This window comes from Coregonus clupeaformis, chromosome 5, assembly GCF_020615455.1.
Source record: "Coregonus clupeaformis isolate EN_2021a chromosome 5, ASM2061545v1, whole genome shotgun sequence".
Taxonomy (NCBI): Eukaryota; Metazoa; Chordata; class Actinopteri; order Salmoniformes; family Salmonidae; genus Coregonus; species Coregonus clupeaformis.
This window is the reverse complement of record NC_059196.1, coordinates 41,606,860-41,632,991: the sequence shown is the minus strand read 5'-3', so window position 1 is coordinate 41,632,991 and position 26,132 is coordinate 41,606,860. Positions and strand designations below refer to the sequence as shown.

At 47.6% G+C, this 26,132-nt stretch overlaps 2 protein-coding genes across 5 annotated transcripts in view; both read left to right on the top strand.

Moving 5' to 3' along the window:
* Nucleotides 1-20,439, top strand: part of cwf19l2 (CWF19 like cell cycle control factor 2) — a 29,118-nt gene extending 8,679 nt beyond the window's left edge. The window contains exons 5-20 of one of the 3 annotated variants that reach the window (XM_045214516.1): nt 2,349-2,468; nt 2,612-2,705; nt 5,820-5,935; nt 6,276-6,537; nt 6,742-6,996; nt 7,073-7,304; nt 8,417-8,534; nt 9,619-9,708; nt 14,134-14,262; nt 14,622-14,759; nt 17,995-18,207; nt 18,411-18,527; nt 18,650-18,805; nt 18,884-18,964; nt 19,170-19,271; nt 20,070-20,439. In XM_045214516.1, coding sequence (XP_045070451.1) covers nt 2,349-2,468; nt 2,612-2,705; nt 5,820-5,935; nt 6,276-6,537; nt 6,742-6,996; nt 7,073-7,304; nt 8,417-8,534; nt 9,619-9,708; nt 14,134-14,262; nt 14,622-14,759; nt 17,995-18,207; nt 18,411-18,527; nt 18,650-18,805; nt 18,884-18,964; nt 19,170-19,271; nt 20,070-20,210 — 2,364 coding nt within the window. In that variant the 3' untranslated portion in view covers nt 20,211-20,439. Of the gene's footprint in view, nt 1-2,348; nt 2,469-2,611; nt 2,706-5,819; nt 5,936-6,275; nt 6,574-6,741; nt 6,997-7,072; nt 7,305-8,416; nt 8,535-9,618; nt 9,709-14,133; nt 14,263-14,621; nt 14,760-17,994; nt 18,208-18,410; nt 18,528-18,649; nt 18,806-18,883; nt 18,965-19,169; nt 19,272-20,069 lie in introns of all 3 variants that reach the window. The other 2 variants (XM_045214520.1, XM_045214509.1) reach the window with 2 other exon arrangements.
* A 4,273-nt stretch (nt 20,440-24,712) lies between these two features.
* LOC123484307 (guanylate cyclase soluble subunit alpha-2-like) overlaps nt 24,713-26,132 on the top strand; it is a 49,585-nt gene continuing 48,165 nt past the window's right edge. For both annotated transcript variants that reach the window (XM_045214504.1, XM_045214500.1), the window contains exon 1: nt 24,713-25,508. In XM_045214504.1, the coding sequence (XP_045070439.1) occupies nt 25,272-25,508 (237 nt within the window). In that variant the 5' untranslated portion in view covers nt 24,713-25,271. The remainder of the gene's footprint in view (nt 25,509-26,132) is intronic.

Here is a 26,132-nt window from a genome sequence, read left to right as displayed (position 1 = left end):
CGCCCGCAAGGTCCCCCTGCTCAAGAAAGCACATATACATGCCCGTCTGAAGTTTGCCAATGAACATCTGAATGATTCAGAGGAGATCTGGGTGACAGTGTTGTTGTCAGATGAGACCAAAATGGAGCTCTTTGACATCAACTCAACTCGCCGTGTTTGGAGGAGGAGGAATGCTGCCTATGACCCCAAGAACACCATCAAACATTGAGGTGAAAACATTATGCTTTGGAGGTGTTTTTCTGCTAAGGGGACAGGACAACTTCACCGCATCAAAGGGACGATGGACGGGGCCATGTACCGTCAAATCTTGGGTGAGAACCTCCGTCCCTCAGCCAGGGCATTGAAAATGGGTCGTGGATGGGTATTCCAGCATGACAATGACCCAAAACACACGGCCAAGGCAACAAAGGAGTGGCTCAAGAAGAAGCACATTAAGGTCCTGGAGTGGCCTAGCCAGTCTCCAGACCTTAATTCCATAGAAAATCTGTGGAGGGAGCTGAAGGTTCGAGTTGCCAAACGTCAGGCTCGAAACCTTAATGACTTGGAGAAGATCTGCAAAGAGGTGTGGGACAATATCCCTCCTGAGATGTGTGCAAACCTGGTGGCCAACTACAAGAAATATCTGACCTCTGTGATTGCCAACAAGGGTTTTGCCACCAAGTAATAAGGCATGTTTTGCAGAGGGGTCAAATACTTATTTCCCTAATTAAAATGCTAATCAATTTATAACATTTTTGACATGCGTTTTTCTGGATTTTTTTGTTGTTATTCTGTCTCTCACTGTTCAAATAAACCTACCATTAAAACTATAGACTGATCATGTCTTTGTCAGTGGGCAAACGTACGAAATCAGCAGGGGATCAAATACTATTTTTCCTCACTGTATCTACTTCCCCAGAGTCCGATGCACTTGTGGATTCCATTTTTATGTCTCTGTGTGCAGTTTGAAGGAAGTTGCTAACTAGCACTAGCGCAATTGCTAAAAAGCTCTGACTAAGGCCTTGAGGCCGATACGTAAAGCTTAATAAAGAGCAGTGATACTAGCAAGAGCAGTGTGCAGGTTTCTTCTTTTTTCTCATCTTATTCAACTGTTACCATGCACCTGCAACAAAGATAGCACAGATGTGCGAGTGCCTTTTGAATGTTTAACTAGCGTTAGCACAATGACTAGAAGTCTATGGTTATCTGCTAACACTAGTTAGCATTTGCTCGCAAAACTACCTCTAACTTCCATCATACTGGACACAGAGACATAAAAAAAAGTAGATATAGGGCCTCACTACCAGAATCCCCAAGTATCCCTTTAACCATTCCTGGGTGCTTTTTGATGCATTGTTGGGATCATTGTCCTGCTGAAAGACTCATAACCTTCAACAGAGACCTAGTTTTTGGACACTGGGTTGAACACTGGACTACAAAACACCTGATAATCTGCTGATTTCATGATGCCTTGCGCATGTTCAAGGCCCCCAGTATCAGAGGCAGCAACAAAAAAAAACACAGCATTATCAAACCTGCCCCATCTTTCATTGATGCCCTAAGAGAACAAGTAGCTAGGCAAGGTAGTCAAGATGGGGGTTGAGCTGGAGGGTTCTACGCTGCTCTTGGTTTACATAGTGGTGTCGTCTTATTGAGCTGTATGATCTAGGAAGTGTGTCTGTGCATTTTTTTTTCTTCCAAATCAAATTATATTCGTTACGTCCACATTTTCAAGCAGGTGTAAAAGGTGCAGTGAAATGCTTATTGTGTGTGTGTGTTTCTAGGAGATGGGATCAATAGAGCCTCTGATCGATACACAGCCTGTGTCACCATCAACAATCAATAACCAGGCTTTTTCAGGTTTCTCTCCAGGATTTTCGAACAAGGTGGTGTTGATGAGTAAGGAGGGGTGGTCCGGAGGGGTGCTCTGCCCCACTTTGGACTCAAGAGATTTTTGCGTTTATGAACACCTTTCCTGCAATCTACAATGTTTTTACATAGTGGCGCAGCCACCTGTTTTGATTTTACTAATGCTGTCACACACACACAGTCGCACACCTTCCCTTATTAGATTTACCCCCACTGTGTGTGTTTTTGTCTGTCTGTGTGTAACAGCCTGATCAGTGAGAGAAATCACTGGTCTTAAAATAGGCTTTTTGTTAGGATCCTAGATAATGGCTTGATAGTCATATTAGCATTGATCGTTTATGTGTTGGGGGTTATGAACCCATGTACATAATGATTTTATTTTCTATATTGATTTCTTTATTGATTGGGTTGATGTTATTGTCAGACAACATTTCATAACATGATTCATGTGTTTTGTCCATTCCCCTCTCTCTCTATCCCTGTCGCCATCCATCCGCTAGAGAGATGAGTGGATGACCTTTGACTTCTTGACAATGAGAACAACGTCAACAGCAGAGAAGAGGGCTGAGAAAGAAAGGCTGAAAGCGGAGGAGAAAGATAAGGCCCGGGTCATCGAGCAGGTGTGTGTGCTCGCTATGTTTAAATGGAAGGTTGATGGAAGTTGATTGCCTCACCTCATCTGTTGGTTACCTGGGCAACCAAAAGTGCAAAACTGAGCAGGGACAAGGGACTTGACAATTGCTGTGTGTGTGTGGTGCCCTAGGCAGGTCTGCACAAGCTGGAGTTGAACCCGTTCTGGAAGGATGGGGGGAGTGGCCTGCCCCCAGAAGAGAAGGCCAGTAATGTGGTTAAAAAAGGTAAATCTAACCCCCTACACAACGTCATACTACATAAATTTGTGGTCCTCTGTAGCTCAGCTGGTAGAGCACGGCGCTTGTAACGCCAAGGTAGTGGGTTCGATCCCCGGGACCACCCATACACAAAAATGTATGCACGCATGACTGTAAGTCGCTTTGGATAAAAGCGTCTGCTAAATGGCATATTATATTATTATTTAAATATTTTCTGCTCTCACACTTGTACCTGAAGTTGAATCATCAAACCCATGTACACAACTCTCTATATCAGCCCAGTCTTTGGTCAACCCCTCTGTGCTAGGACTCCCCCCTCCCCTCCGTCTGTGCTAGGACTCCCCCCTCCCCTCCGTCTGTGCTAGGACTCCCCCTCCCCTCCGTCTGTGCTAGGACTCCCCCTCCCCTCCGTCTGTGCTAGGACTCCCCCTCCCCTCCGTCTGTGCTAGGACTCCCCCCCCCCCTCCGTCTGTGCTAGGACTCCCCCCTCCCCCTCCGTCTGTGCTAGGACTCCCCCTCCCCCTCCGTCTGTGCTAGGACTCCCCCTCCCCTCCGTCTGTGCTAGGACTCCCCCTCCCCCTCCGTCTGTGCTAGGACTCCCCCTCCCCTCCGTCTGTGCTAGGACTCCCCCCTCCCCCTCCGTCTGTGCTAGGACTCCCCCTCCCCTCTGTCTGTGCTAGGACTCCCCCTCCCCTCCGTCTGTGCTAGGACTCCCCCTCCCCTCCGTCTGTGCTAGGACTCCCCCTCCCCTCCGTCTGTGCTAGGACTCCCCCCTCCCCTCAGTCTGTGCTAGGACTCCCCCCTCCCCTCCGTCTGTGCTAGGACTCCCCCTCCCCTCCGTCTGTGCTAGGACTCCCCCCTCCCCTCCGTCTGTGCTAGGACTCTCCCTCCCCTCCGTCTGTGCTAGGACTCCCCCTCCCCCTCCGTCTGTGCTAGGACTCCCCCTCCTGTCTGTGCTAGGACTCCCCATCCCCTCCGTATGTGCTAGGACTCCCCCTCCCCTCCGTATGTGCTAGGACTCTCCCTCCCCTCCGTCTGTGCTAGGACTCCCCCCTCCCCCTCCCGTCTGTGCTAGGACTCTCCCTCCCCTCCGTCTGTGCTAGACTCCCTCCTCCGTCTGTGCTAGGACTCCCCCTCCCCTCCGTCTGTGCTAGGACTCCCCCCCCCCCTCCGTCTGTGCTAGGACTCTCCCTCCCCTCCGTCTGTGCTAGGACTCCCCCTCCGTCTGTGCTAGGACTCTCCCTCCCCTCCGTCTGTGCTAGGACTCCCCCTCTGTCTGTGCTAGGACTCCCCCTCCCCTCCGTCTGTGCTAGGGCTCCCCCCTCCCCTCCGTCTGTGCTAGGGACTCCCCCCTCCCCTCCGTCTGTGCTAGGACTCCCCCCTCCCCTCCGTCTGTGCTAGGACTCTCCCTCCCCTCTGTCTGTGCTAGGACTCCCCCCCCCCTCCGTCTGTGCTAGGACTCCCCCCTCCCCTCCGTCTGTGCTAGGACTCCCCCCCTCCCCTCCGTCTGTGCTAGGACTCCCGCCTCCCCCTCCGTCTGTGCTAGGACTCCCCCTCCCCCTCCGTCTGTGCTAGGACTCCCCTCCCCCTCCGTCTGTGCTAGGACTCCCCCCTCCCCCTCCGTCTGTGCTAGGACTCCCCCCTCCCCTCCGTCTGTGCTAGGACTCCCCCCTCCCCTCCGTCTGTGCTAGGACTCCCGCCTCCCTCCGTCTGTGCTAGGACTCCCGCCTCCCCCTCCGTCTGTGCTAGGACTCCCGCCTCCCCTCCGTCTGTGCTAGGACTCCCCCCCCTCCCCTCCGTCTGTGCTAGGACTCCCGCCTCCCCTCCGTCTGTGCTAGGACTCCCGCCTCCCCTCCGTCTGTGCTAGGACTCCCCCCTCCCCTCCGTCTGTGCTAGGACTCCCGCCTCCCCTCCGTCTGTGCTAGGACTCCCCCCTCCCCTCCGTCTGTGCTAGGACTCCCGCCTCCCCTCCGTCTGTGCTAGGACTCCCCCTCCGTCTGTGCTAGGACTCCCGCCTCCCCTCCGTCTGTGCTAGGACTCACCCCTACCCTCCGTCTGTGCTAGGACTCCCCCCTCCCCTCCGTCTGTGCTAGGACTCCCCCTCCTCTCTGTCTGTCTCTGAGAGGGGAGGGGTGGGTTAATGGTTCACTGTGTGTACAGGCACTGAGGGCCCAGACACTACGTAAATCACAGACGGACGGACAGACAGACAGACCGACTGAGGGAGATATAAGGAGGAGATAAATAAGAGAGGGGAAAATAGGAGTGAGAGAAGGAGGGAGAGGGAGACACTGTCAGGGCAAATCGGGTAAAGCATTTCTGGCAGGCAGAAGGACAACGAGAGAGAGTGGAGGCAGGCAGAGTGTGTGGAGAGGAGTGCAGGCAGAAAGAGATTGCTGAGAGAAAGAGGGAGGCAGGCAGTATTGAGAGATGTGAGAGAGGAACATTTAAAAAGTAAGAGGTACAGAGAGAGGGGCTTGGTTCTGTTAAGCGTCTCCACTCAGAAGGGTACACTCTGCCATCTCCTGAGTGAGCTTTACTTTAACAGCGTGGCAGAAGAAGCAGACTTAAGACACACTCACACAGACAGTGACGCACACTGTCACTTACGTATGCAAACCAAACTCCTAAATACAGACATGGACAGTACAGACTCTCTTATCTCTGTAAGCTGTGTGTGTCAGAAGGGAATGTTTTCGTCATCCCTGGTTTGACTGAGAGGGTAATGAAGAGGTGTGTGTGTGTGAATGGAGGGGGGGTTTAAACATAACTTTTAACTTGGGCTTTTGACAAACTCACATGCGCGCACACATACATTTTGAGAGAAAAGAGATTGAGGGAGGGGAAGGGGATGTCTTCTCTGGGGAAGGCAGATGTGAAATGTTCCCATTCTCTGTGCTGTGTTCCGGAGAAGAGGGTGAGGCCTAGCTGTTCTCTTGGGAAGTTGACAATGATGTTCTGTTCTCAGTGAAAGAACACTGATTTCCCACAGATAAAAGTTTAACTCTAATTATTCCCCTCCATCCTCTGGTCATTCTGTCCATCGCTCTGTTCCCTCCCTTCTTACTTCCTCACCCTGTCTCTCCTCACCCTCTCTCCCCCATCCCCCTCTGTCTGTAGCTGCAATTGTAGATGATGGAGGACTAGGTTGGCTCAGGAAGTCTTACCAGAGGATGAGAGAGCAGGCGGAGAGAGAGCAACGCAGTCTGGAGGTCATAGTGGCAGAGCGATATGGGGTGAGAGTACACACACTCACTCTCAACCATATGCACAAGCATACACCGGTAGACAGACATAACGAATACAAAAACCACCTGTATAAACAGCTAACTATATAAACATTCTCACATGCACAGAAATTCTACAACGTGCATCCTTCCATATGCATTCCTACTTCAGACTCTCTCCCTATCTCCCTGGTTAATTCCCTCTATGCAGGGTCGGCACTCCCTGTCTTTCAAAAGTTAGAAAGCTCATGCCAAACTACAACTTAGGTACATTGCAATGCACCATGGGAACATCATATCACACCACTCACTTGTGTGTATGTATTATATTTGTGTTTCTCACATGCAGTCCATGGAGAAGTTTCAGAAGAGGATGGATGAGGCTGAGATTGCTGTGTATGGATACAGGAGAGGAGAGGGGAGAGACGGAGAAAGATGGAGGGGAGGGGAGGAAGCGGGAATGGGCAGAGAGAGGTGGAGGAAAGGAGAGGAGGGGATGGATAGAGAGAGGTGGAGGAGACCAGACAAGGGTAGGGACTCCTTACCTGGAGAGAAAGAGAGGGATAGAGATGGAGGTAGACATAGTGATCGGGATAGAGAGAGGGATGGAGGTAGACCTAGTGACCGCAATAGAGAGAGGGATGGAGGTAGACCTAGTGACCGGGATAGAGAGAGGGATGGAGGTAGACCTAGTGACCGGGATAGAGAGAGGGATGGAGGTAGACCTAGTGACCGGGATAGAGAGAGGGATGGAGGTAGACCTAGTGACCGGGATAGAGAGAGGGATGGAGGTAGACCTAGTGACCAGGATGGAGGTAGACCTAGTGACCGGAATAGAGAGAGGGATGGAGGTAGACCTAGTGACCGGGATAGAGAGAGGGATGGAGGTAGACCTAGTGACCGGGATGGAGGTAGAGCGAGGGATACAGATAGAGACAGAGAGGGGGACAGACCCAGAGACAGAGGTGCGGATGAGAGCCTTGGCTCTGGGCTAGGCCGGAGTCTGCCTCCCCTCTCCCTCGGAGCTCTGAAAAGTCGCTTCCTCAAGCCTGCTGACGATGATGATGGAGGTGAGTTGAGTGTAGTACCTTGTTCCACACACACAAATATACACACACACACTCTACTGATACATTTATTTTCTAGACGGAGTGTCAGCCCCTGCTCCGGCCCGAACTTCCATGGGTTTCCTGAAACCTGTGTCTGACGATGAGGAGTCGGATCGGAAGAGCAGTGGTCCGGCCTGGAGGAAGAGCAGCTCCGGACAGAAATCTGCTTCAGGAAAACCAGAGCAGGATAAAGAGAGGGAGTCTGGGATTACCATGTCCTCTCCTGACCAGGGTCATAGCAGCAACAGGCCTGCAGTGACATCATCCAGGTCAGAGGCCATAGCACTGTTCCAACAGTTAATTTTGGCTTCCTCTCCCCCCTCTACTAATCACTCATCTAACATCTCTAATATGCTTGGATGCACTACATTTCAACTGAATATGATTTATCGGTACTAGAGATGTTTAGCTATTGGCTAGACTGAACTTGTAGAAGCATTCTTCCAATCCCCAGAAGATTCTCTGAATATCTGAACTCTGAACCTGAAGTCATTTATTCTCTGTAAGACTAAGATTGTATTTTTCTACACACACTGTCCTTGACCCTGTTCCTGTCTACTGATGGGGAAAACCTTTCATCACTTCATCCTAACTTTAAAATGACCCCCTCAGACGATTCTGTCCTCCACTTGACCTTCTCCTCTCTTTTTACACACAATCTTTCCCTCCGTTCATCAGACAGTCTGCACAGTGACCGTTTAGCCGTTCCAAAGCAGCAGTTATCACTTCACGCACCATAGAATGCTCACTGAATTAACTGGATTTTCTCTCGTTCATATTCACTGTCTCTTTTTCTCGCCTTCACTCCCTCTATACCCATCTCTCTCTCCCATCTCTCCTCATTCTTCTATTCCTCTTTCCACCACCTTTCTCTCTCTTTCTCTCCGTCCTTATTGCTCCACCGCTCCCCCTTCTCTCTCTATCATTAGCTAAGTCATTAAGTTAAACCTGCACCCAGAAGCCCTTTAAACCTCTGCAGCGTGAAATGAAGGTGCCGTTTTAGAAGAAGGTAATGTGTGAGGAGAGAAACAGTCTGGAGGGAACGAGACAGAAGAAGCCTGTTTCTGAGACGACGACGACCATCAGATAGAACATGGCAGAAAGAGAGAGGGGGGTGGGTTAGAAAGGGATGGAGTGAGAAAGAGAGCAAGGAAATGGACCGGAAAGAGAGCGAAGGGTGGCGTGGGAGGGAGGGATAGAGAGAGAGAGCCATCAGGGGAGAGGAGAGCAGAACAGCTATAAGGTCCTGATGGATCGGTGTGTCTGTTCCCATGCTGCTATTTATCTCTCTAACACACACTACCACACACAGGTGTCTGATGTTTACAATGTGGACCCCTTGTTGTCTTTGCTTAATTTCACTTTTCCCCTGTGTCTTCAGATCTGAGAGCAGTAGTGACAGTTCGAGTGAGGAGGAGGAAGAGGTACCGATCCTCACAGATGAAGAGATGAACAAACTGGGGGCCAGGCTGGTGAAGGCAGAGATTATGGGTAACACGGTGAGGTCGACCACATGCGCCGTGTTTCCTGTCCTTATCCTACCTGGTCACACAAAAAAAGACAGACAATTCCCCATTCTAGGCGCTTTCCTTACACCCCTGCCCATAGGCCCTTCCCCTAGCATATCAGGTCCCACAGCTCTCTCTCGCTCTCCTTGATCAAAGCAAACGACTCATTTTATAGCACTCACTCAGGCCACTCAACCCCCATCCATCTCTGTATGTCAATCCATACAGGTTTTACTGGCCTCAGTACTATATAACACACATTTATAACAGACAGTTTGACTGGCCCTTGACTACTCTATAGCAGACCACTAAGTTCCCCTGGTTTGATAGACACTGGGTTGATGTGTGTGTTTGTTAATTGCCTTTTAACTGTGTACTTGTATACCCTATAGATTAACAGCATGGGCATCTGTCACTAGAGACAGGCTTCAGAGGACTGAGTGTGGATGTGGCCACTACTTTTCTATATCCCCTTCAGAGGACTGAGTGTGGATGTGGCCACTACTTTTCTATATCCCCTTCAGAGGACTGAGTGTGGATGTGGCCACTACTTTTCTATATCCCCTTCAGACTGTCTGCTCTGACAGTGTCCAGTCACAGGCAGCTCTTCTTAACTGACAAGGTTCCTGGTGGAGATGGGCCAGGCAAGAACACACACACACACACACACACACACACACACACACACACACACACACACTCAGTGGCTTCTTCTTCTGCTGCTTTTCCACATTATCCACATCCCTCTCATGAGACAGAGGGTTAGAAGGAGATGGTGGTGAGAACATCTCTTATTCAGTAGGCTTTAATATTTAGACTCATGGGAAGGGCTGCAGGGGTGAAGGACACCACCATACTACTATGTTTAGTAGAATCACTGATTGAACAGTCAGCCTCTTGTAGTGGTCAAATACGATCAGGAGAGGTTGTTAAATGTAATTCAGTGTGTTATGGATGGATGGAGAAACAGCACTCTGTGTACGAGAAATCCAGACAGGTAACGTCTTTAAATCATTAGTGTGGGCGGGGTGCTGTCAAGGAACATGTGAAGTTTTTAAATGTGTGTCACCTTTAGGCTCTGATGGAGAAACTGAAGACCCAGCTGGAATCAGCCCGTAAAGCCAAGGAGAACCGTGCTGCACAGCAACCTGGGAAATCAGACAGGGTGAGTGGAGGTGTATAGGGAGGGAGGGAGGGACGGGCATTCTAGACTCTGCCTCCCTTACCCCTCAGGGAGCCAAGAGGATAAGGTAGTAGCCTACTGTAAGTATGTGCTACTCTTGTGGAGATGACTACTAGCACTTTAGAACAAACTAAATCACTGTCAGCTGACTGACTGAGTGCTCAATAGCAACAAGCCTGCAGGCTGATTGACTGCTTTACCCATGTCTGTCTGTCTGTCTCTGCCTGCCTGCCTGCCTTTCTCTCTGAATACCTGCTGACTGAAAGCCTGTCTAGAATTGTATATTCTCTCCTGTTAGCAGTAAGAGTTGTCTTTAATATGAATCTAGTGTTGTAGAGTATATACCCTCCCAACACATCTACCCCAGTCAGATGTGTTCCCTAGCATTCTCTCCTGCCCTGGTATGGGTTTATCCAAATAGAGAGCTCATAACTCCACTTTTAATACACAAGTGGCTCAAATTAAAGCTGTTATTGCGTCATCCATCTTCCACCAGGCATGAGGAATTTGACACTCAAAGCTGAGGTATCTTCAAAAACAACATCACATCTAAACATTTATTAGAAAATACAATCGCTGTTAGTCTGCGGCGGTCTACTTTTCCTGTGTGTGTGTCATTGGGTTTACTGACTGAGCGTTGGTAGTCATTAGTAGAGAGTTATGGCTAACACTTGCCGCACTGTTCTTTCTGTCCTTGGCTGTGGTCATGCCTTGAATGCAAACCTGCGCCACCATCCAACACCTCCCTGATATACAGACTGCACACGCGATCTTATAATATAATATAATATAATATAATAATATGCCATTTAGCAGACGCTTTTATCCAAAGCGACTGACAGTCATGCGTGCATACATATTATTATTTTTTTGTGTATGGGTGGTCCCGGGGATCGAACCCACTACCCTGGCGTTACAAGCGCCGTGCTCTACCAGCTGAGCTACAGAGGCTGGCTAGTGCTCACTACATGGTCATAATATCCCACAACCACTTGTTAATTCACCAGTGTGTATTAAAGCTTTACAGACCTAATCTGTGGTTTGTTTACAACTCTGAATTTATTGTAGGATTTTTTTTAAATAATTTTTTTTTTATGACAGAGGGGTTATGGGTGGTTTTCAAGGATCAAAGACTTTCTCCTTCAGTGAAACGCTCTACTTGCTTTTGGTGTTTTTTTTTAGGAAAGGGTATGGCCCGTGTCTATTGTTAGTGGTGGTAATCATCGTAGCCAAAGCTGTCTCTCTTTCACTTCTCTCGCACTCCTTGAATGTCCTCTGCTATTCCCCCTCTCTCTCTTTCCTCCCCCCCCTTCTTTTTCCTCCCCCCCCCTCTCTCTGTCATGTCAGCTTTGAATGAAACCCTCTAGTGCAGGGATTTCCAACTCGATTCAGCCGCGGGCCAATTTCTTTTCTTGACAGGATGGTCAGAGGTCCGCCAGTTGGGGAACCCTGCTCTAGTGAGCTGTCTGATTGTGAACTCTCTCCTCCGCCTCTCCTCAGTTAGGTTTTTCTGTGTTGCTTCTCTTTTCATTAGTGAGGAGAATAAGAATATGGAGAAGTAGGCTAATGTATTACTGTTCCTCTCTTGGTGAGATCTGCTATAATCTCTTCAGACTCCTCAGTGAGGGTGTGGCTGTTGGAGTTATTCCACACTCTTCATTGTCCCCCACGATGAAATCGGGGAGGGGACTGTGGATCGGTCTCCGTTCGTACGTTAGCCACACGCGATATCTCAGACAGCACTAGCCCGATTTTGACGAAACTTGGGGGAATGATGTGTCTTGCCATAGAGATCTGGCATTTACAAAATTACACTGATTGGCTAGATGGTGGCGCTATAATGAGATTGAAAATGCAAACTTTGAAAGGTCACGCACCTCACCCCGTTTGACCTGAAGTCATGAAATTCAGTACATGGGTGCATCTCCTCACAAGGAAAGAAATATGCCTCAGGGACCCATAAGGTCTGCCATTATGGATTTTCCACCATTTTGTTTTTTTGTGTGGAAAACACTCATCTTCTGGCACCGAATGACCGATCTGTGCGAAACTTGATATGTGGCATCTATGGACAAATGTTTTCAGACTAGTACCTAAAACAACCAATAAACATTCACGTGGCCGTGGTCTGGCACAAATGCGTATAAATCAGTCAAGGATATTCGTATTGTAACACAATTTTGTGCACATGTTGCAAACACTGTCAGGACTCAACATAACAAAGTACATTCATATCAACCACGCAGTGGCGCTATAACGGGCACGTGTTTATCTCTTGATCTGTTTGACTCAGAGTGCTGAAATTTGGCACACATGCTCAGGGATATGAGTCTAGCTAACCCATGCGAAACTTGGTGAATGATGCGTCTTGCCATAGACGTGTTTACAAAATTACACTGATTGGCCCAAGGGGGGCGCTGCATCATTCGTAGGGGACTGCATGTTTACTGTTGCCTTTTTTGATCATGGTTAGTGATACACCCAGCAGTCATACAAGCTCTCTCGCAAGACTGATTGGAGAGGTCGTGTGGAGGGCTCTGTCCTTTTTCTTTTGATGATTTCTATTGTCTCAAATCAAATCAAATTTTATTTGCCACATGCGCCAAATACAACAGGTGACATTACCGTGAAATGCTTACTTACAGCCCTTAACCAACAATGCATTTATTTCTTAATAAAAAAGTAAAATAAAACAACAACAACAAAAAAGTGTTGAGAAAAAAAGAGCCGAAGTAAAATAAAATAACAGTAGGGTACCGGTGCAGAGTCAATGTGCGGGGGCACCGGCTAGTTGAGGTAATTTGTACATGTGGGTAGAGTTAGTGACTATGCACTTCATGGCTACAGACGTCAGTGCTACGGGTCGGTAGTCATTTAGGCAGGTTATCTTAGTGTCCTTGGGCACGGGACTATGGTGGTCTGCTTGAAACATGTTGGTATTACAGACTCAGTCAGGGACATGTTGAAAATGTTGGTGAAGACACTTGCCAGTTGGTCAGCACATGCTCGAAGTACACATCCTGGTAATCCGTCTGGCCCTGCAGCCTTGTGAATGTTGAACTGCTTTAAAGTCTTACTCACATCGGCTACGGAGAGCGTGATCACATAGTCATCCGGAACATCTGGTGCTCTCATGCATGCTTCAATGTTGCTTGCCTCGAAGCGAGCATAGAAGTGGTTTAGCTCGTCTGGTAGGCTTGTGTCACTGGGCAGCTCGCGGCTGTGCTTCCCTTTGTAGTCTAATAGTTTTCAAGCCCTGCCACATCCGACGAGTGTCAGAGCCGGTGTAGTACGATTCAATCTTAGTCCTGTATTGACTCTTTGCCTGTTTGATGGTTCGTCGGAGGGCATAGCGGGATTTCTTATAAGCGTCCAGGTTAGAGTCCCGCTCCTTGAAAGCGGCAGCTCTACCCTTTTAGCTCAGTGCGGATGTTGCCTGTAATCCATGGCTTCTGGTTGGGGTATGTACGTACGGTCACTGTGGGGACGACGTCATCGATGCACTTATTGATGAAGCCAGTGACTGATGTGGTGTACTCCTCAATGCTATCTGAAGAATCCCGGAACATGTTCCAGTCTGTGCTAGCAAAACAGTCCTGTAGCTTAGCATCTGCATCATCTGACAATTTTTTTATTAACCGAGTCACTGGTGCTTCCTGCTTTAGTTTTTGCTCATAAGCAGGAATCAGGAGGATAGAGTTATGGTCAGATTTGCCAAATGGAGGGCGAGGGAGAGCTTTGTATGCATCTCTGTGTGTGAAGTAAAGGTGGTCTAGAGTTTATTTTCCTCTGGTTGCACATTTAACATGCTGGTAGAAATTAGGAGGGCTTAAACAACGTTATTGTCCCCCATGATGAAATCGGAGGGCGGGACTATGGATCTGTCTCCATCCATTCGTACGTTAGTCACACGCAAAATCTCAGTCACCACTGGCCTGATTTTGACGAAACTTGGGTGAATGATGCATCTTGCCATAGATTTCCGGCATCTACAAAATAACACTAATCGACCTAAGGGGGGCGCTATAGTAATCAACTGAAATTCCAAACTTTGAACAATCAAATCTTCTGTCCCGTTTGAGCTCTAATTGATGTCACTAATTAGGCTGGGGGGGACAACATGTTTACTGTTGCCTTGTTTGATGGTGTGTGTAAGTTATTGCATTATCAGTGTGCCGTTATTCTGTAAGTGTTCCTGTAAACCCACCCAGCCATGGAAAAACGGCCTTATCAACTGTCGTGTTCCTCTTACAATAACACTGGATAATTTTATTTTACTGTAGAATAATGAATGTGCTGCTACCGTAATGTCTGCTATGTGATGAATTGTGTTTGAGTGTTGTGCTTGCATGTGTTTTTTCTGTTCTATGTTAGTCTTCATAACCCTCTCCCTCTCTTTTTGTTCAGCCTCCAGGTCAAACAGAGGAGGACCAGGAAGTACTTCTCTTCAGAACAGACCAATCGGGTCGTGCCTGGCCGGTCAACGCCTCTTCAGAACCCCAGGAGCCCAGAGGAGGACGTAGGAAAAAGAAGGCGGTGAGGAGTGTGTGTGTGTGTGTGTGTGTGTGTTATGATAGGTTGTGTGAAATGAGGCCAGAGTGTCTCCTCTGTCTGGACTTACCTGGGAGTGAAGAGATGTATCACAAATTGATTTTGCCACATCAACAATACAAACAGTCTCCCTCTCTTAACTGTGCTTATGTAAACAGATCTAAAGTATATTCTCTGTTTATGATTTATAATGACTTTATGAAGTGTAACAGAGAGAGTGTCTCGTCTACAGCATCTCTCTTTTCTCCCACTCCCTCTTTCTCTCCATCTCTATTGGTTACACATAGGGATGGGGAAAGAGAGGTATTTTCAGAATTCTAATCATGTCTCTCTCTCCTGGTCAGATTGAGACCCACAGGGATGGGGAGCGTGTGAGATACTTCCAGGATGATGACAGTGTGGGTCTTCATGAGATGGTCCGCAGGGAGAAGATGAGCTCTGCAGAGGACCAGAACTCCCTCTACGCACGCATGGCTGGCAAGGTACGCTGCATTCGCTACAAACAACCTTTCCCATCTGTAAAATGTAAATGTACTCATCCAAGACATCAATCTGGCAACCTAGAACACCATAGAGTTTTGGACAATCTTTTTTTTGGCTTAATCCTTTAATCTGCATTTATTTGAGGTCAGTTGGTAGAGCGTGGCGATTGCAATGCCAGGGTTGTGGGTTCGATTCCCACTGGGGGCCAGTATGAAAAATGTATGCACTCACTAACTGTAAGTCGCTCTGGATAAGAGCGTCTGCTAAATGACTAAAATGTAAATGTAAATTTAGAGTCCACACTGCAGAACCACTAGCAGAGTAGAGTTTGTTCCCCTATCAAGACGGGCATTGCTCTGGCAGTGACTATTTCTAGGGTTGCTGGGGTAGGTAACCTTGGGTTACAGCAGAACACTGTAGTGGGTAGCTACCCAATCAGTGAGGAGGAGGGAACTACTCGTTATCCTAGCATCTCTTAAAAAATAAAAAATACTTTCCCCCCCCACATCAAATTTGTATTATTTCAATTCATATCAGTTTTCGTATCAGTTTGATAGGTTTTCCCATTGAAAATACTTACGGTGTCTCTTAGTAGAAGGTCTTTGGTGCAATCTGTGAGACAGGATAAGTCAAGGTTAATATGTCAGCTCCCCCTGAGGGCAGAATGGAGAGAACAGCCTTCTGGGATGTGTAGTCTTGCAGCCTCACTTCCTGTGTACTAGAAACATACAGAGTAGCAGATGGGTGTGTCATATTTATCAATCTGAATTGGTATCCTTACAGTTTTAAGTGAGTCTCTCTCGCTCTCTTTTCATCGCTCTCTTTTTCTCTAAGTATATGAATAAATATTTTGGAGTACAGAGGTGTGTCTGTGTTGGAGAGAGGAGAGAGAGCGATGGATAGAGGGCGAGAAGTATAGAGAGAGAAAGCATTATTAATAAACTAGGAGATGTCAGTTGCCATGGTGATTCAAAATGAAAGCGACAAAGTTTGCACCTTTTTTAGCTCTCTCTCTGTGGGCTATATCATTAGCTCCGCACACACACACACTCTCTCTCTCTCCTTAGCTCCACTGTAAGCCTACAAGCAGGGACTGGACTCTATAAATACTGCTACGGTTACCATGGCATAGTGACTATAAATACTAGATCTAGTCATTTATATATTTATAATGTGCATGGAGAGAAAGTAATTGTCTCAACACCCACCACCCTAGTCCTTACGGCTTTAACACTGGCCTGGTTACTCCTCAACCACCACCCAAATCTGACTTTTGATTTCTTCAATCAAGATGGTCTGATAACCAGTTAATAGATATATGGTGTTAAAATATTAGCCGTCTGTCTCCTGTATCAACGTTTGTCTGGGTTTAGTTTTCCCTCACCGTATGTAAATATGTTTTCAGCAGCTGGATGCATCTACACTATGCCTAAATCCTAGACCTGGTATTTATGTTGATGTTTCAATGGTGCCAGGGTACAAGGATAGCTAGTCTTTTATACTCTGGCCAGGGTACAAGGATAGCTAGTCTTTTATACTCTGGCCAGGGTACAAGGATAGCTAGTCTTTTATACTCTGGCCAGGGTATAAGGATAGCTAGTCTTTTATACTCTGGCCAGGGTACAAGGATAGCTAGTCTTTTATACTCTGGCCAGGGTAGAAGGATAGCTAGTCTTTTATACTCTGGCCAGGGTACAAGGATAGCTGGTCTTTTATACTCTGGCCAGGGTAGAAGGATAGCTAGTCTTTTATACTCTGGCCAGGGTACAAGGATAGCTGGTCTTTTATACTCTGGCCAGGGTAGAAGGATAGCTAGTCTTTTATACTCTGGCCAGGGTACAAGGATAGCTGGTCTTTTATACTCTGGCCAGGGTATAAGGATAGCTAGTCTTTTATACTCTGGCCAGGGTAGAAGGATAGCTAGTCTTATACTCTGATACTGTATTTTCTTCCCTATACCTTCTGTGGCATAACCGGTCGGATTCCAGGAGCATTTGCTTTTTGCACTTTCTTGGTTCCCTGTTCCACCACCCACCACTGTTGCTCAATCGAAACAAGGCAAAGTCCCATTCAGGGAATAGGGTATATGCGTGCGTGCGTGTGCGTGCGTGCGTGCGTGCGTGCTTGCGGCCCAGGTAGAAGTTGTCTAAAACTCCAGCAGTGAGGTGTGGCAGTTACACACACACACACACACACACACACACAGACCTGTGGGAAATTGATTCATTATCCACCGAGTGAAGGCTGGCAATATAAACCCCACATTGGCCGAGCACACACACAGTCACACATGCGCTTATCACATCTCTGCCTTAGTGTCCGTAAGCAGCTTTAGCTAGAGCGAATGTCTCCCTGTACTCTGTCTGAGAGAGAAAGATCAAATTAGAGCTGGAATTAGAGTAGATAAATCAGAGCTGATATTAGATCAGCCTTTTGTTCCTGTTCTAGAGTCGACTTCCCTCCTAAAGGGAGGCACTGGTAGAGGTGTGGTATGGGTGATACCGTTCTGACTGACTACCCAATGAGGTGTTGGATTTTCATGGGTGATGAGGTGATGGAATGCACACGCTATGCTCTCACACATACAATAGACTAGACGGGCATGTTGTTGTACATACACACACCTAGGCCTGCTCTCACACAGACCCAGACCTGTCAATCAGTCAGGACAGGGTGTGGAGACACCACATCCCCACAGCTCACCCTGTATCCATGGAGATGCCTCTCTGTCACTGCCATTTAAAAAAAAGATCCTTCAAGCAACACTCAACCATCAGATCCTATAGACATGGTTTAGTGACAAAATGACAACTTAACCAACACAAACACAACTTTTCAAAGCACCCTCCTATCTTGTTTCTGTGTGCAATGTGAAGTGGGAATATTCGTCCGCTGTTCGATGCTCCCTAGTGTGATCTTTATTGAGCTACAACAATGACGTGCACTGATCTAACAATGACGTCTGTTAACTGACCCGGCTACAGCAATATGGATTTGTATTGATAGACTGATTAATTACTCTAGTCTAGTGTGAGACTAGCCCTTTGGGTCTCTCTCTCTCCGTGTGTGTGTGTGTGTGTGTGTGTGTGTGTGTGTGTGTGTGTGTGTGTTGAAAACCACTCTAGGTCATGCACCGACTCATTTGGGGAAATCACTATAATAAGTTAATAATCACACTTTGGGCAAACAGTGAGCAAACAAACATATTTCTCTCCCTCCCTCCCCCTCTGTCAGATGATGGGGAAGACCGACGATGACAACTACACCCTGGATGACATGTTTGTTTCGAGCGCGGCTCAGAGAGAGGGGGAGGGGAGGGACGAGGACAGGATGAGGAGCAGAGCCATAGCGGAACACAGGCGACTGGCCGTTACCATGGAGAAATGCCATCACTGCTTCAGCAACCCCGAGCTCCAGAAACACCTGCTCATTGCCATAGGAACCAAGGTGAGGAAGTAGGGAAGGAGCGTTTGGCCCCCTGGGATTTGTAGTGTCAGATTGGTTAGTATGTTTTTTGACTGTGTGTGTTTTTTGTTGTTGTTTGTGTTTTTTGACTGGGTGTGTTTTTTGACGTGTGTGTTTTGACTGTGGGGGGGAGGGTTGGTTTGACTGTGTGTGTGTGTGTTCTGACCATGAGTGTGTCTCTGCAGGTGTATCTGAGCCTGCCTGGAGGTGTGTCTCTGACAGAGGGTCACTGTCTGATCACTCCGCTGCAACACCACTGCTCTGCCACTGGATTGGACGAGGACGTGTGGACAGAGATCCAGGTTAGCCAATCAAAAACTCGGGTTCTACTATAGCATAGACATGCCCGCCCACCTTTCAGATTTTCACTGATTGGTCGAGAATGGAGGTTGTGTGTGACGTTGTGTGTTTGTCCTGTGTGCAGGTGTTCCGCAGGGCATTGGTGCAGATGTTTGAGTCTCAGGATCAGGACTGTGTGTTTATGGAGACTCATATGAACCCAAAGAGACGCCAGCACATGGTCCTGGAGTGTCTCCCTTTACCCAGAGAACTGGGAGACATGGCTCCTATCTACTTTAAGGTGTGTGTTTGTCTTCCTATAGAAAACTATCTATAGAATAGATGAGCTGTGGGTTAATAATGTGTGTGTGTTCTACAGAAAGCCATCATGGAATGTGATGAGGAGTGGGCGATGAATAAGAAGGTTGTGGATCTCTCCTCCAAAGACATCCGCCATGCTGTGAGTTATACCTCCATCTTCTCTTTCCCTGTTCCTCTTGTCACATCTTTCCCCCTTCCTCACTCCTGAAATGCCTTTAGCCCTCTTTCCCTCCATACCTCCCTCTCTCTACCAAGCTCCAGAACCAGTTGCCTGTCCCTGAGTTAGGGCTTTTAAGGGGGTGTATTCTGTGAGTGTGTATGACAGTGTGTTCTCTCTGTGCCAGGTGCCGCGGGGTCTGCCGTATTTCTCAGTCGACTTTGGTCTTCAGGGGGGCTTTGCTCACGTCATTGAAAACGAACACAAGTTCCCCCACTACTTTGGCAAGGTCAGTGAATTACAACTACTATGGGGCGCTTTTACTGTCTGCTGCATTTTTTTATTTTTTTACCTTTATTTAACTAGGCAAGTCAGTTAAGAACAAATACTTATTTACAATGACGGCCTACACCGGCCAAACCCGGACGACGCTGGGCCAATTGTGCACCGCCCTATGGGACTCGGCCGGTTGTGATACAGCCTGGAATCGAACCAGGGGGTCTGTATTGACGCCTCAAGCACTGAGATGCAGTGCCTTAGACCACTGCGCCACTCGGGAGCCCAATCACTAACCCTTCTCCCCCTCCTTCTCCCCTCCTTCTCCCCTCCTTCTCCCCTCCTTCTCCCCTCCTTCTCCCCTCCTCCTCCCTCCTTCCCCCCTCCTCCTCCCTCCTTCCTCCCTCCTCCTTCCCCCCTCCTCCTCCCTCCTTTCCCCATCCTTCTCCTTTTCCCTCATCTCTTTCTTTCCCCTCTCCTTCTCTACCTCTCCCCTCTCCTTCTCTACCTCTCCCCTCTCCCTCTCCTTCTCTACCTCTCCCCTTCTACCTCTCCCCCTCTCTACCTTTCTCCTTCTTCCTCTCCCCCTCTCCTTCTTCCTCTCCCCCTCACCACCTCCTTCTCTCCCTTTCCTCCTCTCCCCTCTCCTCCTCTCCCCTTTCCTTCTCCTCCTCTCTCCTCTCCTTCTCTACCTCTCCCCTCTCCTTCTCTCCCCTCTCCCTCTCCTTCTCTCCCCTCTCCTTCTCTCCCCTCTCCTTCTCTCTCCTCTCCTTCTCCTCCTCTCCCCTCTCCTTCTCTCCCCTCTCTTCAGGAGATAGTTGGTGGGATGTTGGACGTGGAGCCGAGGATATGGAGGAAGTCCATCAGGGAGAACTTTGACAACCAGCGGAAGAAAGTCCTTGAGTTCTCCCAGTGGTGGAAACCCTTCGACTGCACCAAGACGGACAGCTGAACCAGCCAACCAACACGTCTCAATAAACCCCTAGCCCCTTGTATATCTGAAATTATAAACCTGGTGGTTAGAGCCCTGAATGCTGATTGGCTGACAGCCATGGTATATCAGACCGTATACCACGGGTATGACAGAACATGTATTTGTATTACCCTAATTATGTTGGTAACCAGTTTATAATAGCAATAAGGCACCTCTGGGGTTTGTGGTTTATGGCCTATATGCTTCGGCTAAGGGCTGTATCCAGGCACTGTATCCGTTGAGCCCTGTGTAGCTCAGTTGGTAGAGCATGGCGCTTGCAACGCCAGGGTTGTGGGTTCGACAGGGTTGTGTAAGTCGCTCTGGATAAGAGCGTCTGCTAAATGACTAAAATGTAAATGTAAAATGTAAACAGCCCTTAGCCGTGGTATATTGACCATATACCACAACCCCTCGTGCCTTGTTGCTTAAATATACAGTAGATGTAACTGCAAGCCGTATGGTGTTAGCCCTGCCTCGTCCTCTGATGGGTTAAGACTAAGAGGAGTATGCTTTATAACCCTCTGATTCTGTCAACACACTGTTTTACTCCATTCTGATTAAATAAGGGCAGAAGGCCATAAAATACAACGATTTAAAAGCTGATGTACAATTGTGTATGTTGGTATGTTTTTTTACTCTGTTAAAAAAAAAATGATAATGATGCATTCTGTTCTTTTACATTTTACGTTGCTGTCATTTAGCAGACGCTCTTATCCAGAGTGACTTACAATTAGTGCATTCATTTTAAAAGAGATGGGTGAGACAACCAGATATCACAATCGTAGCAAGTACATGTTCCCCTCAAAATACAGTAGTTATCAGCAAAGTCAGTGCTAGTAGAAAAAGATAAGTAGATTTATTTTAATTTAATTTACTGCTTTGTCATCAGGTAACTTGTAAACACCAAAAACACAGCCGCATACACGAACACACACACTTTTACTCGTGGCTAAACAGCCAAACCTGACCCAGCAGCTGCCTTCATCATTCAGACACTAGATTGGTCTAGACATGACTAAACCACTCCAATGGCTCCTATTACTGTCCCCTGAAAGACCCCGCTCTCACTCGCTCTCTCTCCTCCCTATCCTATTATCTAAGTCTCTCTTTTCTCTCTTCCTCTCCTCTCTCCATATTTCTCTTATCACTCATCTCGCCCGCGCGTGTGTGTCAATGGTTGTATGTCTCCATGTGTGTGTTGTAGACCGTAAATGGTCCCATGTCATCAGTAATGGTATTCTAGTGGTGACGAGTGATCTGTGGTTATGCCCACTTAGATGGACCTGGGACAGATTTACAGCCAAGCTCCACTCTACTGTCCCCCTCCTGCTGACGCACACATTCTCTGTCTCTCTCCCTCACACACACCCACCCACCGTCAGGCCATATCCCATGACTAAACTGACCAGTTCTGGTTAACAGTGGCGTTTATCACAGTACGGTGCAGACAAGTGCTCAACTTGGTTTTATGGTTTACACACAAACACAGGGTAGAGCAGACAGCGTTAGTCCTCCGCGGCCTATATGGCTGCGTTTATACAGGCAGCCCAATTCTGGTTAATTGGTCTTTTGACCAATCAGATCAGCTCTGAAAAAGATCTGATGTGATTGATCAAAAGACCAATTTAGTGAGGGAAAAAAATCAGAATTTGGCTGCCTGTCTAAACCCAGCCTACGTTTGTTCTGAGATACTAGCCTACAGTCAGTTGGAACTAGATCAGACAAGGGGGAGGTGAGTGTATATCTGAATGACGTGAGGCTCTGTGTGACTTAACGGTAGGCTCCTCGGAGCCACTTCATGCACCATCTCTGCTAGCTCTGCTAATTTCATGTGACTGACGGAACAATGTTACCTTTGGTTGTGAGCGTTAGTGCCTCTGACTGACATTAACATTATCTTTGGCTGTGTTTTATTATATCTGTAGTATTTAGGTGCATTGTGATGACTGGCTGTCTCTTGCGCAACATCTCTACAAAAAGCATACCTTAAGGGAATCACAACTGTAACTGACTGTTGAAAACCCTGTTATTACTGCCTGTTGATCTGGAGGGAGATGGAGGAGACATATGGAATATTCAGCCAAGAGGGGTTTTATGGGTAACACATACACCACAATTTAAATAATGGCTTTAAAATTGAAGTTGGGTTTTCGGTAATGTCAACTGAAGGGACGAGTCTTCATACTGTAGGCTATGTTCCCTTTCAATAGTAACAAGCATTGCGTAAGCAGCATTTTTGTCTTCTTCATGTAACATTTAATTATAATCTTCAATAAACCTAATCATCTAATGATTTGTTAAAGGTATTACACAATAGACCCATCCTCTGAGCACACACGGTCAAGGATTTCCCTTGCTTTTAGTCTGGAGAGATATGGATAAATTGTTGCTGCAGGTTTATTAAATATCCTTATTTGTTTATAGTTATTGAGGTGGTGTAGCTAGATAAGTGAGGGGGGATGGGGAGAGACCGAACATACTTTTGTTAATGTAGTGTATGTGGACACCTACTTGTCGAACATCTCATTCCAAAATCATGGGGATTAATATGGAGTTGGTCCCCCCTTTGCTGCTATAACAGCCTCCACTCTTCTGGGATGGCTTTCCACTAGATGTTGGAACATTGCTGCGGGGACTTGCTTCCATTCAGCCACAAGAGCATTAATGAGGTCAGGCACTGATGTTGGGCGATTAGGCCTGGCTAGCAGTCGGCGTTCCAATTCATCCCAAAGGTGTTTGATGGGGTTGAGGTCATGGCTCTGCGCAGGCCAGTCAAGTTCTTCCACACCGATCTTGACAAACCATTTCTGTATGGACCTCGCTTTGTGCACGGGGGCATTGTCATGCTGAAACAGGAAAGGGCCTTCCCCAAACTGTTGTCACAATGTTGGAAGCACAGAATCGTCTAGAATGTCATTGAATGCTGTAGCATTTAGATTTCCCTTCACTGGAACTAAGGGGCCTAGCCCAAACCATGAAAAACAGCCCCAGACCATTATTCCTCCTCCACCAAACTTCACAGTTGGTACAATGCATTTGGGCAGGTAGCGTTCTCCTGGCATCCACCAAAACCAGATTTGTCTGTCGGACTGCCAGATGGTGAAGCGTGCATCATCACTCCAGAGAACACATTTCCACTGCTCCAGAGTCCAATGGCGGCAAGCTTTACACCACTCCAGCTGACTCTTGACATTGTGTATGGTGATCTTAGGCTGCTCGGCCATGGAAACCTGTTTCATGAGCTCCCGACTAACAGTTATTGTGCTGACGTTGTTTCCAGAGGCAGTTTAGAACTTGTTAGTGAGTGTTGCAACTGAGGACAGACGATTCTTACGCGCTTTAGCACTCGGTGGTCCTGTTCTGTGAGCTTGTGTGGCTTACCACTTCTCGGCTGAGCCATTATTGCGCCTAGATGTTTCCACTTTACAATAACAGCACTTACAGTTGACCAGGGCATAAATTTGACGAACTGACTTGTTGGAAAGGTAGCATCCTATGACGGTGCCACGTTGAAAGTCACTGAGCTCTTCAGTAAGGCAATTCTACTGTCAATGTATGTCTATGGAGATTGCATGGCTGTGTGCTCAATATTATACACCTGTCAGCACAGGTGTGACAAATAGACAATCCACTAATTTGAAGGGGTGCCCACATACTTTTGTCTATATAGTGTATTTCAATGTCATCTTTTTGGGTCAGGGCACACTGCTTTGGCAAATATATATTTTTAAATAATTGCACATCCAGGAAAATGACCGCTGTGTATGTGTAAATATGTTTTGCATATTTATGCAGTGTGTGTTTATCCAGAGTGTATGTAAGCACTATCCTGTTGTCTTCCGTTTTTGTGTCTCAGGCTGGGGGTATAGTCAGGCACATGGGCAGGTCAAGGTCACTGAAGCGATTAGTGTTCAACATGAATTCCGCCCTGTCGCATGCTGCGGTTCCGCGATTTTAATTACCCTAATAATGTCAGTTACCTTTTATCATGTGTGTATTATGGGGACAGAGAGCCGGTTCTTATAGGAGAGGAGGCTGTGCGAACCAAAGACACCCGTTGACTTTAGTGGTGTACTATATCATAGTCTAGCCTACTAGAACCAAGTCTACCTTAAATTATTGTTTTATCTCAATGACCTCGAGTAAAGTAAGAAGTACATTATTTACATCGGTCAGTATTCAGTTGATTATGGCAAGTTGGTCTAGGATACAAACACACTGAATATGTTCTGCTGGCATTGCACAGTGGGGCCAGCTTGCATATTGTGTGGCAATTGAAAATAATTAAGGATCAAATCACATGCAAACACTATGCCTATTTGATTTGTAGGTTATGGTGTTCGTTCTCCTGCAGTTGCTTGTAGTACTCTAGCGTCTCCTCCGTCAGTATCTGCGCCATACATTAGCCTAGCCCTTGACTCAATTCTCCCTCTCATATGGATGGTAAGGAGGGGGGTAGTCTGATATTATATCTGATTGGCTGTGGCGGTAGAATAGTGATGCTGTAGAGCTTGAGCAGAGTGGACAGATATAACTCCACTAGGCAGCAGCTCGAGCAGATGTTTGACTGCATGCTGACTGCGCGAGCATCTCTCGGTATCTTCCGATCCTCCTCGGGCCCGCACCGCACTAGGAGAGGAATACATCCAGCTAACTGCAGGGATGAAGGAATGACAGAATGAATAGTTAAAACACAGAGAGAGAGTCAGAAAGCCGTGAAGCCGCAGAGGATGTGATAGTGGCGAGGTGCGCAGCAGGCAAAATACTTCTAAAAGGGAAAACAAAAAGTACAAGAGTTAAAACCGTTAGACATGAGATTCAGCTGGTGAATCTAGTCCCTCTCTCTGGCCGACGCGAGCGCATCTTTGTTTGGGGAATAGGTTTTTTCTCTAAATGCTCGCGTGCCGTTAGTGTCGCTCTTGACCGGCGCGCGCGCCTCCCCATCTTTTCCACGCGAGTGAATCTGATGAGTCCCCGTGGCCGTGTGTTTCGTCGCCGCACGCGTACGCGCACGGACTTCTCGTGCTTAGCAGCAGCAGCATGTCCTCGCGCAAGATCTCGTCGGAGTCGTTCAGCTCGATGGGCTCGGAGTGCCTGGAGAGCCCCGGAGATGATGGCGACTCCTGTCCATTTTCACGCATCTGGAACGGCAAGAGCCCCGTGGAGAAGCTCGCGTGCCCGTTCGAGGACGCACCGGGACCCAAACGGGCGACCAGACGGAAGCGCGTGAACCTGGACTCGCTCGGGGAGAGCTTGAGGAGGTTAACGTCGCCCACGGTAGGATACAGTAACAACAACTGCAGATAGAGATTTTCTCCGGTGTTCCTCTCTCCCCTCTGCATGCATCACCTGCGTGATTACACAAGGGCCAGCACCCTAGAGATGACTGTTAGAATAATGAGAGAGAGAGAGAGAGAGAGAGAGAGAGAGAGAGAGAGAGAGAGAGAGAGAGAGAGAGAGAGAGAGAGAGAGAGAGAGAGAGAGAGAGAGAGAGAGAGAGAGAGAGAGAGAGAGAGAGAGAGAGAGAGAGAGAGAGAGAGAAGAATGGGTAGTTGGTTCGGCCTATTCTATTTCACTCCTTACTGGGTGATGGGGTTGTTCTGGTGAGTGTACTGAAGGTAGATGTTTACTGTGTGTAGTGTAGATGTTTCCCTCTAGCCTCCTCTCCTCCATCTGCACTGATGTGAAAGAGGTGGACAGGTGAAATAAAATCCCTGGTTGGGAGGCCTCCACCTTACAGCATCATTAACCTGTGTTTTCAGAACCGTGTAGGTTAAGGAATAGAAACTAGGACATAAGCTAGATATTAGAGATGCATTTGATGATGATGATTATGGTGATTAAAGATATCCTGTTCTAATACAAGACTGGTTTTAATTTCCTTGGTCCAAGGGAAGTGTT